The sequence below is a fragment of the Cimex lectularius genome, unplaced genomic scaffold, assembly GCF_000648675.2.
Source record: "Cimex lectularius strain Harlan isolate CLEC.00 unplaced genomic scaffold, Clec_2.1 scaffold402, whole genome shotgun sequence".
In the NCBI taxonomy this organism is placed as follows: domain Eukaryota; kingdom Metazoa; phylum Arthropoda; class Insecta; order Hemiptera; family Cimicidae; genus Cimex; species Cimex lectularius.
In genome coordinates this window covers 117602-136987 of record NW_019392971.1, presented here as the reverse complement: position 1 = coordinate 136987, position 19386 = coordinate 117602, and the positions used below count along the sequence as shown (strand labels likewise).

The 19386-nt window shown below is 35.2% G+C and overlaps 1 protein-coding gene across 1 annotated transcript in view; it reads left to right on the top strand.

The window, feature by feature from the left end:
* Positions 1-19386, top strand: part of LOC106662696 — a 147138-nt gene that overhangs the window by 40913 nt on the left and 86839 nt on the right. Inside the window, exon 2 of the mRNA XM_024229533.1 lies at positions 14662-15069. Within this exon, the coding sequence (XP_024085301.1) occupies positions 14662-15069 (408 nt within the window). The remainder of the gene's footprint in view (positions 1-14661; positions 15070-19386) is intronic.

Here is a 19386-nt window from a genome sequence, read left to right as displayed (position 1 = left end):
TTAAGAGACATCATAATAGAAAACTTGGAAAACTATATCTAAGACCAAAATATGTCTTGATCGTCATAACTAAACTAACCTTTCTGCGACCAATTTGGACAGATGGAGTGGTTGCATCTAATCCTTCCAATCAAAAGTCCTCAAACAAATCGTCAACGCTACTTACTACGTCACTATCCACAACGACCTCAACATTCCTTTTGTCAAAGATCTCGTCCTTTCCTAACCCTACTTGCACGTCTTATTCCGCGAACCTGCCACACGGCAGTCGACGATGGATGGCCTCGTGACCTCTTTCCCCCTTAATTATTCAGACTGAGTGCCATCATTAAGGCATGTGTCCTCCTGGTGCAGTAGTGCAGTAGTAGTGCAGGGAGTACGCGGGGGGGACGGGCTGATGTATTTCGGCCCGTTAGCCCCTCGCGTGCGGCGTACGACCCGACGCACAATGCGGGCCCGACCATTCGGAATGGACAAGCGGAGAGCGTGGCTACTGTCCCTTAGGGGCCGGGACACCACTACACCAATGCTGCGGCGGTAACAGTTTTCCGTCGTATGCAGAAGTGCGTCAGCTCTCATCTTGAGAATCAAAACGTCCGATAAGGCCGAATAGGCTAGGTGCGGACGTTAAAGATCCTCTTGTCTTGTTGACGATGAGTAATCGGGAACCAAACTGTCCTCCTGGTGCAGCACTGGCATTAGTATTAGTAAAAACAACCTTTTTTGTTGTTCACATTTGGTATATGTAACTAATATTTGTAGGATTCAAATAATTTTCAATAATTTTAAAAAATCTAGTTCCAAACTTGCGTGAAACTTTTGTCAATAAATTATCTAAAACTATGTTTTCCTACTAAATATATAAGTAATTGTTTTAAAAGTCTCACGCAAAAATACTTAGCCGGGTTAAAATCTATCATGAAACACACATTAAATTGTTTTTTCCCCAAGCTTTTTTTTTCTAAAAAGGTAAATTCATCTACAATATATATGAATGTTTAAAATTTTATGAAACTAATTTCCCCTCAAAACTAACATATCAACAATTTTTAAGAAAGACTGAAGTAAAGCTAGTTTTTTCTTGTTAAATAATTGGTAAGTAATAGTTCTTTTGTGAGCGGTTGATTGATAAAAAATTCCATTTTAAATTTTGGCTATTACTGATTTTTTTTTTTAAATATTGGTTAATGTAATAACACATGACGTCTAACTTTGTCTGGTAGGAATTTCCATTGAAAATGTCTTTTCTTTTCTCTATTTCCGTCTCAATGTAAAAATACAAACCCAAACGACCGACCAGAAGAGAGGCGAGGTGGATATTTTCTTCCCTGGTCAAACGGGGGAGATGGAAGGATTTTCTGATTATGTTGCATAATACATATGAATACCATACATACAAAATTTAAACAAAAATTCGTTTTTTTAAGATGCGGAAGAACAAAACTTTCGTATATTAAAAATTTCTCTTTCATCAAGTTTTATAAACTACCAGCTAACTTTGTAGATTATAAATTCCTCATGCGAAACTCTTAAACCTGAGTTGTTTTAATGAAATTGCAGAAAATTTGGCAGAAATCGTATCATTTCCGATCACTAATAAAAACCAGTCATAATAAACGGACCAGAATGATGAAGAATGAAAAAAATATTAATTATTTATTCTTTTTATATAAGGTCTTGATTGAGATAAAAAAGTCTCATAGTAGTAAAAAAGTGGGATTCGAACCCACGACCTTCGGCTAAATACCGCTGCTCTACCCCTGCTATTGTTACGTTTTGATAGAGTCACTCCGGTCTTCTTTTCAAATTAAAAAGTAACCTTCCTAGCACTTACTATCTCATCGTGAAGGCCTTCCACTCAGACCACTGGTTAAAGGTGAGAATTGGCTCTGAATATTTAGAAATCAAGCTCAACAAGGCCGGCGTTCCTCAAGGAAGTATCTTAGGGCCAATCCTTTATACAGTTTACACCGCTAACATACCTACACACCCTAACGCTCACCTCACGGCATTCGCGGACGACCGCAATCTTCTCCTTACATTCTGACTTTGTCCTTACTGCATAAGCAACCCAAGATCACCTAGACCTCATTGCCGACTTGTGCACTCGGTGGCACATAAAGGAAAACGAAGAAAAGAGTCGGCATCTGATGTTCACACTAAGAAAAGAACCCACTCGCCACATATATGCGGGCCTCCATCCAATCAAATTCACTACTTTAGGTTCTACTTGTTCAGCAGACCTCCATGGAACGTACACATAAAACATATGACATGAACTGAACCGATGATACGGACAACTCAGAAACCTGTTTGGACCCAAATCTACAATGAGTACACACATCAACAATATACAAGACACTAATTATACCGATTTCGACTTGGAATCGAACTGTGGGGTTCAGCCAAGCCATATAAAGAATCCACTCCTTTACCAAAATTCTCACGTCGCATCCCCCACGTTCTGATTCTACGTTCTAACCAAACCATCCGCAAAGATGGTGATGAACCAAACACGATTTCACAACTTCCATTGCAAGCTCAATCCACACCAATCCACTAGCTTAAGTTCGCTCTTCAACATTTCACCCTAACAATCCTTTAGGACGCTTGAAAAGGCAGTGACCTCGAGATCTCTAACTCAACCATAAACCAATCAACCAACAATCCTAACCACTGAGAGTTCCAGCAATAGCACCTCTCTACCACTCCTCTGCCGTGTTACAATAATAAAAGTCACTATTTTATTAGAACAAAAAACATTTCTATAGATTTTCATCGCTATTGAAAATGGTTTTCATTTTTATTTATTTTTATTTTTTTCATAAAATCATAATATAAGGAATAGAAATGTGGGGTTGAAGTGGTTCTCAGACATCCCTTGACGCGTCGATGATAAAGCGAAGCTATGAGAGCAAATAGTGAAAGTAGACGGCCCCAGATGGTGTTATTACCTTCAAATGTGTCGACAACGAACGATTGATTTATCTAGTCAAGTACGACTACGTAATTCGTCTTGCTCTTACCTGTTTATTATCACAGTGATAGATGTATCGCCGTAAAGTCTTTCTAAGGAATTCAACGGTTCTTTGCCCATAGTGGGTTTTAGGTTAACAATTATCGATTCCGCTCGGTGTGCGGTTTTTTCAAAAAACAAAAACAACAAAAAGAAAGAACCAGTTTTTTTTTTTACCAAACAGGGGAGACCTTCCATTTTTGTCAAATTAGCCAAATTAAGCTTATCTGACTTTCATTCCTGAATAACTTTTCTGTTATTCCGCTCAGGTTAAGAAAATAGCAAAAAGAAGAAAGGAACCTTTGACTCGTCTGAAAGAAAGACGAAGATCCCCTTTTTTTAGAGGAATTTGATTGGAAGAACCACAACTAATGCGTGCCACAGATTGCTGAAAACAATTTTCAGATTTGTTTGCAATGTCGGAACCGTATCCGTCCTTAAGGTAAACGATGCCGTCACGACCGGTTCGGAAAGGCCTATTGCCAAAGGGGATTGCGATCGTTAATTAAAGCACGGCCTGACCGTCCAAACGGAATCCAAATTGCCACCGATTTATCATTTTGTCGACCTCTCAATGAAGTCCGAAACAGCACCTTGGCTACCGAGTTGAAAGAAATCGACCCGCTGAAAGCCAGTTTAACAGTAATGTCTGGATCCCCAATCCGCAAAAAAAGGCCTGGCTAGAACATAAGCTATTGAATTGGTACCTCGAAGGAATACGTCTTGAAGAAAATAGAGCGAAGATGTCCAAAAACAGAACGCTATATTAGTACTTGTGAGCCCACTCTACTTGATTTACAAAAAAATATTTCTACCCATATATAGCATTTTTCAATCAAATGCAACTTTTTTCAATCGAACGAAACTTTTTTTCAATCAAATGAAACCTTTTTTCAATCAAACAAAACCTTTCTTCAATCAAATGAAACTTTTTTTCAACCAAATGAAACTTTTTTTCAATCAAATAAAAACCTTTTTCAATCAAATGAAACTTTTTTCCAACCAAACGAAACTTTTTCAATCAAATGAAACTTTTTCAATCAAATGAAACATTTTTTCAATCAAATGAAACCTTTTTTCAACCAAATGAAACTTTTTCAATCAAATGAAACATTTTTCAATCAAATGAAAACTTTTTTCAATCAAATGAAACCTTTTTTCAACCAAATGAAACTTTTTCAATCAAATGAAACCTTTTTTCAATCAAATGAAACTTTTTCAATCAAATGAAACCTTTTTTCAATCAAATGAAACCTAAAACCTAATGATAATAATTATGTAGAGGAATAAATAAATAACATTATAGTACTAACAATAATTTTTATAATATTAATATTACAATAATTGAATTGTAAGACTTAGGCACAAGAACGTTTCTTGTGAAAATCCGTATTCATCAAACTTTTCTACATCCACCCCGTCGAAATTTAATTAAGTAGGATAGAAAAGTGTTTTTGAGCTAGCAACAAATTTCTGTGATAGAAATTATGAATGATGGAGTGGGTGTGGAGTTCAATCCGTTTTTAAAAAGATGGTTCCTACTCACAGTAAGTTGTTTCGCAACAATCCGGATTTCGAGCCCTTTAGCTCATCATCAGGTTGAAGGGTTTCTACAACCACGTCTCTCGACATGAATTGCAAAAGTGAGCCCGCTGATACTCCCGCCAACGCGAAAACGGATCTTCACAAAAAACGTTCTTGTACCTAAGCCTTCCGATTCAATTATTGTAATATTAATATTCAATCATGATAAAAATTGTTTTACTATAATGTCATTTGTTTATTCCTCTGCATAATTATTATCATTAGGTTTTAGGTTTCATTTGCTTGAAAAAAGGTTTCATTTGGTTGAAAAAGAGTTTCATTTGATTGAAAAAAGGTATCATTTGATTGAAAAAGTTTCATTTTATTGAAAAAAGTTCCATTTGATTGAAAAAAGGTTTCGTTTATTGAAAAAGTTTCATTTGGTTGAAAAAATTTTTTTGATTGAAAAAAGGTTTTATTTGATTGACAAAAGTTTCGTTTGTTTGAAAAAAGGTTTCATTTGATTGAAAAAAGGTTTCATTTGATTGAGAAAAGGTTTCGTTTGATTGAAAAAAGTTTCATTTGGTTGGAAAAAAGTTTCATTTGATCGAAAAAAGGTTTCATTTGATTGAAAAAATGATTTCATTTGATTGAAAAAAGTTTCATTTGTTTGAAAAAAAGTTTCATTTGGTTGAAAAAAGTTTCATTTGACTGAAAAATGCTGTATATGAACATAATATGTTTCCCACCATATCATCTATCACAACCAATTCACAGCACACTATATCTGAGAAATTTTGTTAATCCACACTCCAAAATTATTTCGTGGAAGTCTGAAATGAATATGCAACAGAAATTTAAATAGCAAAGTAAATAGTTGGAAAAAAATAAAAATCGTTAACCTTTCGACGCGTATTTTATAAACGTTTCATCATTGGGACATTAAAAAAAATTGACATTGACCGAACGGAACGTGTTAAGCTCGGCGAACTTAGTGGGTGTGAAGCATAACGTGAACGTCTTAAGCAACGGATTTTGCCCCGTCACCAAAAAAATAAGGCCACGCCTTGCCATACCGGTGATTTAAGTATTATTTACAAATACTGTTGATGAAAGAAGTAGTCGGTCGACTGAAGAACAGTTGCAGACAAAAATGTCAGAAGAAAGCTGTTTATAAGTTGTGATGTATACGTGAAATTCAACCCCATGATTGTTCATTTGGCTTATTTTTCCTACGAATTTTTATCCAAAGTTTGAGCCTTGTTTTAAGAAATAGATTGAACGGTATGGAAGCTGCGTTTACAGGTCTATCACGATTGTGGGAAGGTCCGTATGTTTTCGCTGCTAATTTGTCTTCAGACGATAATTGAGCCACAATTCATGTGATAATTTGTCAATTTATTATACATAAATAAGTATGAAAAGATTCCTAATTTTTTCTTTATTATTATTATTATTATTATTAATTTTTAAGGGCGTTTTAATTTCTTTATTATTATTATTATTATTATTGACTCAATAATTTCGTAATACATTATATGCTTAAAAAAAGAAAATAATTTAAAATTACTGTTTTATTGGGCTATCCAAATAGGATAGTGTCAGGTTTTCAAGTCTTTCAAGTAATTGTTAAAAATTTTTTAAAATATAAAGATAGACGGCCAGTTAATACGTTAATGCTAAGGTGCCGTAAAGTAACGTGGGCTTGCTCACGCAGGTTGTAATTAATATAAATTACACACATTAATTTACTCTGGCTGAATTTTTTTTTTTCGAAGTCGCACTTCCTCCACAAGAAAATATTAGGGTTGATTATCAATATTTCAAGCTCTTGTTAAATGAGATCTTATTATTTTAAATAAAAACGACCCAAACGAAATATTTGTGGAGGTTTCCCATCTCTCCAATGAGCCATGTTTATATACAAAAAATAACAAATATGGTAATACAGGGTAGTTTAAATAATTATTTAACAATTAATTAAGGTTTTTAGTTGAGTTAAAAAAGTCAGTGTCACGAGCGGGATTCGAACCCACGATCTTCGGCTAGGTACGCCACTTGAGCAACCGTGACCTCCTCGTGACACTGACTTTTTTATATCAACTAAAAACCTTAATTAATTGAAAAATATTAATTGGTCAAGCATACCGCGAAAACTAGTGAATATAATTATTTAATTTTAACATGGATATGTTCTTAAGCTGGATACTCATTTTTTTCGTGACCGTTTTCGCGTCAAGTACGAATGCGTATGTTTGATTAGGTAGGGTTAGGGTTGGACCGGCTAGGTTAGGTTAGGTAGGGTTAAACTTATGATTTGGTATGGATAATGGTGGGGCGGTTTAGGTTAGGGTTAGGTTCGTGTTAGGGTTGGGATGAGAGTTTGGTTAGGTTTCAATGTTACTCGAGAAATATGCCAGTGCTACGCACTAGTTTTGTACAATTTTTGTTGGTGCTAAAAACTGTAGGTTGTTAGGAATTTTCATTTTAACATACTAAATAATTAACATTTTTATGCAATTTCAATATGATAATACAAGAAACAATTGCTAAAATAGTTTCAAGTATCTTAAACATTTTATAATAAATAGATGAGTATATTTTTCAAAAAGAAATTTCATTTATTTATTATTTAAAACGTACAATTTTTTATTATGAAATGTTAAAATAATAGTTATTAGAGCTATTCGTTTTTGGTTTGGCATGGAGTAAAGAAGCGGAAATGGTCAATATAAAATCAATTATATTGGATTTATAAAATCCCATCAGCTTAAAAGTTAAATTCCAGTTAAACTATTAAAGTGATTATCTGCAAAGCTCTGGCGTTCTGCAATAAACTACTACCCGAGCGGTTTTCCATCTCCTAGATCCACGAGAACTTCATGTAGGGCTTATTTATGAATACTTCAATAAATGAGCAATACAAAATCCCCTAGATCTATTATAACTTTATGTAGGACTTATTTATAATTTCGATAAATTGCTTTCAAAAGTTATTTGGTAACAATCCACGGTTGTACATGAAATATGGTCCCAATTAACAATGCATCATAGAACAATATGACAATATTTTGTCATATCCATAATAAAGTAAACACAATAATAATATACCTTAAATAATTACAATGAAACAATTTAATATTAATGGCAAATGGTAATATAAATAATAGGACTAATATTTTTCACACTCATTTCTCCTTAAAAAAATGAAACACATAAAACTAAAACAAATATAAAAAATAAAACATATAGTTAAAAAAAATTACAAATATTTATTTAGAAATCGTGAGATGTGGTCTGGTGTGATGTAGGTTTCAGAAAAAAAAATTTCTTTATTGTGCCAACGTTTCGATCTTTATTGAGATCATCTTCAGGGCCTGGGATTTACAAACATTGTTTACATATAACAATTACATTTTGGCTGTGGAAAAGTGAATTTATACAATTCAAATTATATTTTATATTCAAACAAAGTATTTCTACTCACTCAAAGTGTTTGTCTTCTGTGTAATTGTGCCATCCTTGCATGTCGTGTAGAGAGTGCCAGTGAGATTTTGCTGTTTTATGTTTATATACGATGGATTTTGAAGGGGTGGGGAAGGATGTCGGTATAGAAAAGACATTTTTGTATAAGGTGTCTGCTTCTTTGAGGTGATAAGAGCCGACGAAGGGAAACAATGTGTTGGTAATGGTTGGTAATGGTTCGGCCAGATTATCCTTTCAGGATTATATAGAAAGGGATAAATAGGAAAAGGAAAGCTAAATTGTTGGGAAATTAGACTATGTGAAAAATCTTTGATGTGTGGAATGTAATGTGATGATATAGGTATGTTATCTGGATTGAATTTGATTAATCATATTGGCGTAGCTGCGACTGAGTTTACATGTATCTGTTCTGTAATTGATGCTGTGTTTATCCCTGTTGATATAAACCATTTCTAAGAAATTACGTTTATGTTTGTTTTGTTCTGAGTGTAATACTTTTGGATTTTTGAAGTCGAAATTGAGATGGGGTTGTTGAGATGGGGAGTTGATGTCCGAGTGGATCGAGGTCACGATAGCTCAGGTGGTAGAGCAGCGGCGTATCTAGCCGAAGGTCGTGGTTTCGAAGTTTTCATCTCAACTAAAAACCTTAATTAATTGTAATGATTTAATTGGTCAAGCGGACCACGAAATTAGTGAATTTAAAGATCGAAACGTCGGCACGGTAAAGAAAATGTTTTTCTGAAACCTACATCACCAGACCGCATCTCACGATTTCTAAATAAATATAGATTAACGGTCACTAATCACCACACATTTTACAAAGCGGGGCCTACAAAATAGTATATGAAATGAAGATACTAATGGAAAATACGGAAATGAAATACAAAAATTTTCATATTAAACGAATTGAAAACCAGGCAACTTTAAAAGCTAAACTTACCCAGTGTTTTTCCTTTTTTTATATCTGATATGAGTCAGAGAAATTAACAATCAAACTTTTGAATACAAATAGAAAACGCATTTATCAAAAATGTAATCAAAAACACAAAATAATCAATAATGCATACAATATAAGTACAGGTCAGTACAACAGTAAGTACTAAATTCATAACACAAAATACAGAAAGAAAGAAGAAGAAAAAGAACTTTATTCTCGGGCTGGTGTCCCCTAAGAATAATTTACATGAAATAATTAAACGAAGTTCCTTCTATGAAGTTAAAAGTAAAAAAAGATAGAAATCTTGGCACAATGTATACCAGTAAGGCAGGCCAGAAGATAAAATTACGAGAATATTAAACAAAAATAACAAATACGTAAATATGCATAATACATAAACTAAAATGGTAAACACGAAATACCAAATAACAAATGATATATAATAAACACAAAAACCCAGCATTAATAGTACAAAATGTAAAAGATAAAGTGTAGAAAAATGTATGAACATATATGCAAGTTAGTTTACAAAATTCAAAAAATGTACACCATACACGTCAAATTAAATGATCAGCACATGTAGGAAAACTGAAAGTTCAAAAAGTGCAAAAACAAAACATAAAATAAAAATAACATCCTACAGTGTAAAATATTCATACAACAATAGACGAATCACAGATGTACTACAGAAACTTAAATGCGAAATTATTCAAATTCAGAATTCCAGAGAAAACCGGCAGAATACAGACTAAGTTCATATGCCTATTGTCATTTAACTCATCAGGGTCAATTTTAAAACGCGATTCCTTCTTGTGCGATCTTTAGGCACTTGATTTCTTTTTATTGGATTTTTACAAGTCGGAAATATCAAAGGTTCTACTTTGACTTTTATCTCGATATCTCTGAAGCTCGTTTCACCGGAACGTGTCAATGGACTGGGTGAAAGGTAAGAATCTGAGAGGGAGATTTTGAGATTTTATCATTCAAATCCCTAAGAACTTGTCATGTGCAGTAACAGGAGGAGGGAAAAAAATGTTTCACGACTACCAAAAGCTATTTATTTACTTAGTTCTATCAAGCGAAAAAGAGGGACTGCAGTTGGTTTTACGTTTGTTTTCAATGGTCGTTAAATAGCATTAAGGTCGGATGTCTTTAAGGATATACGACCTCGAAGATAATTGAAAAGGAAAATCGATAACTGGGTGTAAAGTGAGCGATAAAATTTATCGTACTTTACGCCGTAACGGGTATATAATGATCACCGACATCATTCTTTCCTGTTGGAATGTTCTTTCTTTGCAACATTAACATTATCTATATGGCATAAAATCATATATATATATATATGATTATATATATATATAATCATCATATTATATATATAAAACACACATTGAAGTAATGATCGTAAATTTTCAATTGAGATTGTATATTTTTTTGGCGGGTGTGTTTATTCTCAATACAGTATGATTCGTTATCAACCAACCATCTAAATCTTTCAAAATTGTCTAATTAGGAGTAAGATCATAAAGGGTTATTTATCTGCTTATCCGCCAGCACGTTTTACATCTGTAAAAAGCGAGACGAGATACTTTACAATCGCCAATCCATCAGGGTGTAATAACAGGCGATCGGGTGATTTATTTTTGTTTCCTACCGCAAGAATATCTAGGACAGTTTGACTGGAAACGAAAATGGCAAGAGGTAGACGATCTACAAACGCCGATCAATCAATGTGTAATCACAGACTTCGTGGTGATTTATTTGATTCTCGCTAGCGTATCTTGAATAATATCTAGTACTATCTGATTGTGAGAATGCATACGAATACCGGAATCTTTCACTTCGATCAAGTGCTTACAAACCCCCAATCACGTCAATCATCTTAAATTATATTTTATGATGACGAGTCTGCCCAACAAAAAGTGTTGGAACAGTGTTCTAAAATTTAACACGAACTACGAGATAAAGAAAAATTATAAAACAAAGTAATCGTAACAAATAAAACCAACAAAACACAAAGTACAACGTACAGCATGAATATTAAAAATCCGAATTGGAAAAATAAAAATTCGCCTGATAATAATTCGCGCCTAACTCATATTCGCCACGTTAGCGGTTCTGGGTTCGAATCCCGGCAGAGCCCATGGTTTTTTAATTGATTATAGCAGGAAAAAATGTATTGTAAAGTGGTCTGACCCTTCGTCCGAGGTAGTTGAACATAAAACCCTCCTGTGTGAGAAGAATTACTTTACTTAATAATACATTAGAAAACCCACAATAAAATGAAAAGACGGAAAAATAAGCAACAGTGAACAAAGTAATAAAAATACAAAACATATTATATATGCATCCGAAAACACACAAAATATCAACACAAAAGAAATACATGCTCTCACGTACCAAGAGCACTGTCGATGGGTGGCCCTCGGACGATCTGACTCGTAGAAGAAGGGTCATCCTCACCCGAATAAGGATCGGCCATGCGAGGTTGACACACAGGTCTTACTTTCGGGCCAAATCCCGCTTATGTGTCCGGTATGCAGAAAAAGTTCACTCGATAAATCCCACCTAATTGAAGGGTGCAATTCCTTGGCTCCATATCGAAACTGTGTAGGAATGCCACCGGATTTAAGAATGGTGCTTGAACGCGGTAACGCTTATGTGGATCTCCTGTACCGATTCTTGGAGAAAACCCAAGTTGTTTTATTATATAAAGTATTGTATCGCTAGTAAGTGTGGAGAAAAAATGTATTTATTAGCATGAATGTGAATGTGAAAAGGCCGTTGGCAAAATAACCGATTGACTCTCAATTTAGTTAGTTATAAAGTAAATGATTATTTTGTCGCGTATAGTCGTGTGAACCTAGGTTGTTCTGAGAGTGAATGTATTTATTAGCGTAAATGTGCAGTATGAGAGGTATTGAGAACTTTACACACTATTCGCTAAGTTAGAGTAGTGGAATACTCGATATTCCTCCATCACCCTTTCCTATTACATAAATAACCTAATTGAGGCTCGATGGGGTTTTCAATATTAATGGTGATGGAGGAATATCGAGTAATCCACCACCCTAATTGAATGAATGGTATGTAAATAGGAGAGAACGTATTTAAGAATAAACGTGAGTATCAATGGGTTTGGAACTGCATGCGTTGGGCGCTGAATTGACCTAGATTTTGACACCAACCGGAGCCCAACCCCGGTGGTTGGACGGTTAAGATGCTCGGGGACTTCCAACACCCGGGGTGGGTGAGAACTACTGGCAACTTATAGTAAATTGCAAAAAACTGGAATTCCTGGTGGACTGCGAGAAGCGAATAAGCGCAACTCTGCACTTATGTATATATATATACACATATGCGGATTTGAGTTCATATAAATCCAAAATAAATGAAATATTATGTTTTCCAAATTCCGTCAAATATCCAGGTCGTCCCAACCTGCTGACGAGACCACCGCGATTTGGTCTTATGATGCTAAAAATGAAATTAAAAACACGATTATAAATAAATGTAAACATCTGTGTGTCGGATCGTCAGAGAAGCCCTCACTATCAAGAGCCCGGAAGACCAGAAGTCCTTGCGAGGTTGGCACACGAAAACTTACTTTTGGGCCAAAGCTCACCTATATGTATTTATAGTACACGTTTATGTCTGGCACGTAAATACAAGAGAGTAGGAATAGCTGACATGAGAATTATCTTAGAGCTCGACAGCGATTGGCGTATGGCTTAGATTTACTTAAACAGTGTGTCGCTGCGTAAAAACACTTATTTTCCGAAAATGCTCGTTTTTCTTGACAGTCTTCCAAAAACGTGGTTATCTAATACCAACCCTAATATCGATCTTAGCTCATGGATGCTATTTTAAGCTCATTACTCAAAAACAGCTTGTTCTGAAAAATGAGAATGAGATTGATGTTGTCATTGTCGTCGAATGAGATGGATGTTTAATCGTTTCATTTTTTTTGTAGCTTTTGTTCAAATCTTCGGATAATGATTATTTAGAGCTTGTGAGATGCAGTCTGTGTGATGTAGGTTTAGAAAAACATTTTCTTTTTAGTGTCAAAGTTTCGATCTTTATTGACATCATTTTCAGGACCTGGAATTTATAAACATTGTTTAAATTATACAAATGCATATAAGATATGATTATGAGTTTATACAATGATGCACACAACATAGAAATTTTAGGTTTAATGAAAGTAATTGTACTCACTCAAAGTGTGTGTTTTCCGTGTAGATGTGAGAATTTTTGTGTGAAATAATTTAAGCAAAACGTGAATTTCACCAAAGCCGTATATCGCTGCGCTGCGTAAAAACAGTCCCCTAATCTGATTTTTCGAAGAAACAGGACTGTTTTATTCTATATAGTGCTTGATGAATATGTTCATCTATATTCAGTTTTGTATTTTTTCCCTGAGATTTAGTGTATTTATTGGCGTAAGGGAGTGGTTCTTTATGAGAAGCACGATGGTGAAATCCCATCGGTTTTTAATTAGAACAGTTATACGATAATGTATATTATGGAGGAATGCCGAGTTTTCCACCTCTACTTGAATGAATGGCATGCCAATAGAAAATAATAAATTAATAATCTAAGTTTCTTTCGTTGCAGAAATTTGATCATGTTTTTTCCGGAAAACATCTAGTAATATTTTGTAAAAGCTGACAGCACTATTTCTTTTGTTTTCGGCTAATCAATTTCTAGATTTTAAATCAGTATTATTGTATTTCATTAACCAAATTACACAATTTTATTAGGACTTAGTATAAATTATTAGTTATTGTGTTCACGTAACTGTTTGAAAACGTAGTTTCAGTAGTTTTTGAGTTTGTTCAAAGTAGATGTATAAAAAAAACCTTCAAACGAGAATTATTCCTCCAAAGCTTACAGTTTAGACTGAAGTCTGCAGAGGGAAGGCCAAATGTACAGAAATAGGTTTTATTGAATTTTTACATACTATTTAGATAGTGATGAACCTTAAGTTTAGTTCACTAGTTTTCGTGGTCCGCTTGAGCCAGTAATATCTTTCAATTAATTAAGGTTTTTAGTTGAGATAAAAAGTCAGTGTCACGAGCGGGATTCGAACCACGATCTACGGCTAGATACGCCGCTGCTCTACCACTCGAGCTACCGTGACCTCGATCCACTCGGACTAGCTTCCCATCTCAACCCCACCTTTTGAATTTTCCCAACTTTTTGCCATTTTCCACACTAACTTTTTTATCTCAACTAAAAACCTTAATTAATTGAAAGATATTAATTGGTCAAACGGACCACGAAAACCGGTGAATTTAATAAGTAAAAATGAAGTATACCTTCACTAAAACTGTGAGAAAATTCAAAAGGTGGGGTTGAGATGGGAAGTTGGTGTCCGAGTGGATCGAGGTCACGATAGCGTCCGATTGGTAGAGTAGCGCCGTATTTAGCCGAAGATCGTGGGTTCGAATCCCGCTCGAGACACTGCCTTTCTTATTTCAACTAAAAACCTTAATTACTTAAGTTTAGTCTCACCGGCCAACCAGGTAATCAAACCCTAGTGTGTTTGTCTGAGACGAGCAAACTGAAACATTAGTAAATTTTAAGGTTGTACTTTAATGGTTATGTATATCTGGAAAGTTAGGGTTTTAATGATAAAAAAACATGTACAGATACATAATGCTAAAATGTAAATGGTTTGAATTTTGTTTAGCGGTGTGGTTGTACCGGGGCTGTACCGATCTCGGTCTCTCCCTCACTACCTGGGCTGTGACTCTGGGGTGGGAAGCTTCAGCGAAGGAGGAGCCGGTGGAGAGAAGGCTCTGGCCGGACAGGGCAAGGGCGAAGGCCTTGTGGCTGTGGCTGAACTGAGGCAGCTCATCACCCTCAGGCAGCACTACTACCCAGAGGGCGGCTGGGGGTGGCTTGTCCTCGCCTCTTCCGTCACCGTCCACCTCCTCTCCCACGGGCTCCAACTGGGAGCGGGGATCCTTCCGACTCACATCCAGGACAAATTCGGACCACGCCATCCTACTCTCACAGGTAACTACGATTTACTTCTAACAACGATTTTATATGTTAATTTTGTCCAGCAAGCACATAATGCTTTCATTTGCGAGTGGTACGTGTTAAGATTAAGTTTTCACATTGTATGCTCTGTCAGTACATATGTCAGGTATACCAGTGGTTCTGCACTTGTTCAACTCGTTTATTTTAAACTGCTAACAATATTATTTGGTATTTGAACTTTACGGCTCATACTCTACGTTTTTATGCAGTGCATACAAACAATTTTGTCTTTTGTTCGGATGATGTTCACTCATTGAACTTGTCACCATGTCCAACCATTTCTTTCAAAACAAACTGCAGCTCTGTCAGCATATATATGTCTTCCAACCATACTTCTCCTAAGGCTGCTTTTTTAGCAGTTATTAATTAACAAGTAACAGTTTTACAATTTCAAAAAAATATTAATTACAAATGCATGCACGTTTTTTTAAGTTTTGTAATGCCACCTTGCCTGAGAACTGCCTGTTTCACTTTTGCCTATATCACATCCAGATTTGGGAAATCAAGCAAGATGAGGTTCCAAGACTGTCCTTCTAAGCAGTTACAGGTTGCATCCGCTGAGCATCAACTTGTAACGGTGGACCAATGATGGGTTATCCTCGATTTCTATTGTGGAGATGAATTTTTCGGTTTGAGAACCGTTTTAAATTTGTTTCCACCTTTCTTTCCACTCGAGCCGCGTTTTCTTTGTGCCACAGATGTAACGTGAATGTTTGATGCTGCAACCCTTACTGTTTAAAGTTCTGTGGCTTGTGTTGGCGCTTCATGATTTGTGATAAAACCCTTCGATAACGACTTGCGCAGAAATCGGTGCAAATTAATTTTTTGACTGAAAATTTCGGCGACCTGACTAACTGACATTCCTAGTGCAAGCTCTAACATAATTTTTCTCAAAATCTAATGGACCGAATTTTATAGTTGATAATTCGTTTTAAAGAAATTGTCAAGTGCATTTTATAACTGCATCAAACATTAATCGGACTATTAATTTAATTAAAAAAACGAATCTACTGCCAACAAATAATTTTGTTATTTTGTGTATTTTCTTATAGAAATATATTATACAGGGTGGCCCGGCTGGAATTCTCTTGAACCAATAACGTTATAAAAAAATACATGTTTAATATTTTTAAGTCTATTTTCAAATTTTTACCTTTTTTGTAGACAAATCATACAGGGTACCTCAGGCCCAGTTCAACATCAAAATTTCAAATACGACCCTGTACATCTTGACGACAAACGTTTAGCCATTTTTGAACCATTTTAAAATTGAGTCGTAATTAAAATTTTGATGTCGAACCGGGCTTGAGTTACCCTGCATAATTTTTCACCACTAAGGTAAAATTTGAAACTAGACTGTTATGTAGGGTGGGCGACCAAGACCCGAGGGGTAAATGCATGGGTAGACTCGTACCTCATCCCTAAAAGGTCCGAGACTTGGTCGGCTCATGAATCCTGCATAAATCTCTTGGACCTGTTCACAAACCTCAAGATTTTGGACCATTTAATCTCGGGGAGTGATTTGGTGATGTTCTCTCCTTCAAAGATTTCAAATCTAGACCTAGCACACCTGTCACACTCTGAGAGGTAGTGCCGTGCCGTTTCTTCTTTTATCTCGCAAAAACAGCAAAAAGGATCTGGTAGAATACCCATCACGGAGAGATGTCTTCTCAGTGGGCAGTGGCCCGTCAGAACACCTATCAGCCTCCTAATTCCCTTCCTTGAAATAGAGAATGGCAATTTCGATTCTGGTGGTTTGATCGCCTTAACAAACTCTTTCGATTGCCGGTGTCCGGTAGATAAATTCCACCCCTTAAGGAATTGTTTCATGCCCCAGTGTTGATTCTCTTTTTCGCTGTGCTCATAGAGTGTGGTAATACTGGTTGTGGCTCGACAAACGCAGTATTAGAGCCTTCTTTGGCCTGGTTATCAGCCTTTTCATTACCATGGTGTTCTTTATGTGTTGGTATCCAAATAAGGGTTACTTTCTTGTCAAACCTGGAAGAGATCCTATTGATAAGATAAGATTTCCTCCACCAGTCGTGAGGTAGACAAATCTTTTTGTAGTGACCTAAGACTAGCCTGACTGTCAGAAAAACTTCTAATATCTTTTCCCTTAATTTTATTTTCCATAAGTGTTCTACAACACACATTGATGGCCCAGATTTCCGCCTGAAAAACGGAGGTGTTATTGCCAAGAGGGGAGGAGATGCTGATTCCTAATTTTGGTATGTAGATTCCTGCACCACTCCCTTTACCTTGGATAAATGAACCATCTGTATAGCAGTATATGTTACGATGGTCATTCATAATTATAATCACAAGGAGTGAAAGTGCTTTTCCTCCGAAGGGGTTTTAACCTTTTTATCACTAACGCTTAATATTTGGCCGTTAGTCTACTCAATAGTTGTGAGATTTTCGAGTGACCTATGTTATTGCACTTTGTGAGATTTTCGAGTGACCTATGTTATTGCACTTATGATTCCAGCTGCCTTCGCTAATTAATCTGTAGCAGCTGATTAGTGCTCTCATCTTGACCTCAATGTGAAGAGGTGTAGTACTGGTTATGATTTCAAGTGCTTGGTGGGTGTAGTTGAAAATGCTCCTGTCATCATCAAACAACCAAGTCTTTGAAATGACCTTAATTTCTTACTGTTCCTTTTATTTTCTAGACCTCCACCATACTAAAGCTGCGAACTATAATCTAGGTAAAATAATTGCAGTATATAGCCATTTGGCTACCCATGGTTTGATGCCCCATGTTTTACCGACACTTCTCCTACATTGTACCACTGATATAGTGACTTTTCTGTATATGTTATTGATATGATTTCCAATCAAGTTTCCTGTCAAGCTTCACACCAAGGAATTTGATTGAATCCACTAACTTTAATTCTGTGCCCTGACATTTAGGGTTTTTAAAATTACCTAATGTTCTTCTCCTGCTAAACATTATCAATTCCAGTTTAGCAGGATAAACCTTTGTCACAACAACAATTTGAAACTAGACTAAGAATATCGAACACGTATTTTCTATAGCTTTATTGGTTCAAGAGAAATTCAGCCGAGACGTCTAAAATGGACACCCTGTATAGCAACCAACACGGCGTAATTCGACAAAATTTTAAAAGCATATTTTTTAAATAATTTTCAACCTCAAATAATTTGAACTTTATGCTACAAAATAAAATTCGTGTATAATTCTTCCAGGTGGACAGTAATTAAAAAACGTCGTTTAAGCGAGATATTTTTAAACTTGTTATTCATTAGGTGAATTTCTGACAAACGAATGTATAACCCACTGAAGATGGCACTGGGCCAAACACGTCTGACTCAGACTTACGGAAAATATGATAAATTTTGATCATCCTCCTGAAAACTTATCGTAAATTTACAAATTTATCTTTAACGAAAGAAAGAAAGGGAACAAATGAGTGTGGTGTAGAGATATAATCGCCTCCTAGTCTGTATAACGCGAACTAGTTCTCAAAATCTTTAATCATGCTTAAAACTGGTATGAAGAACGCGTATCAATTTAGCATGACAGCTCCTGATTAAGATTTCTGGAGATATTTATGCTTATATTTCGAATTTGCGACTAGTTCTGCCTTTTCAATGAACCCAGACCATATTTGTATTATATTTACGGAAACATTTATATTGATAATTTATATTGTACTGCACGCTATTTAACATTTATTGAAAAATCTTTGCGTAGTTGTAATTCTTTTAAAAGCTATGCTACGATTACTTGGTGCATAAAACATCAATTATAACGTAGATTGTTCGAACGTTTTATAAGCTTTTGAAACAACTTTTGAAAAGTTGAGCTTGAACTGACTTGACAAAAATTCTTAAAACTTTGTGTTTCTTTTGTAAATGTATATTCAACATAATTAACGGCATTGAGAATTATCGTTTGTCAATCGGCGTATTGTTGGGCATTTATGTTGCATTTACAGAATAACATATCAGTGATCTAAAATATATTTTCTACTGTTTTTTTGAATAATTTTGCAGCGATCTCTTCAGAGTGTTATTAAAATATCCAAACTGAAACTTAAATGAAAAAGCAATTTTTCTTCTTAGACACTCTGTACATTATAAGGTCTAAGCCCGTTTGGCTAATCTAGGTTTTTTTATATTATGGATTTCTTTTTAATGCGATTGTTTTGGCATCAGGGATGTGGTCCAAAAGTTTTGCACTACTGCCAAGCTTTCGGCATTGATATGTATATATATATCAATCCTCCATCAAGGCTCTATTTTCGTAATACGATAATAATTTATAATTGAACTTAAAATTGTTTATATTTTATTTATATTCGTCAATTGTGAACAAAATAACAAAAACAATAAATAAAACATA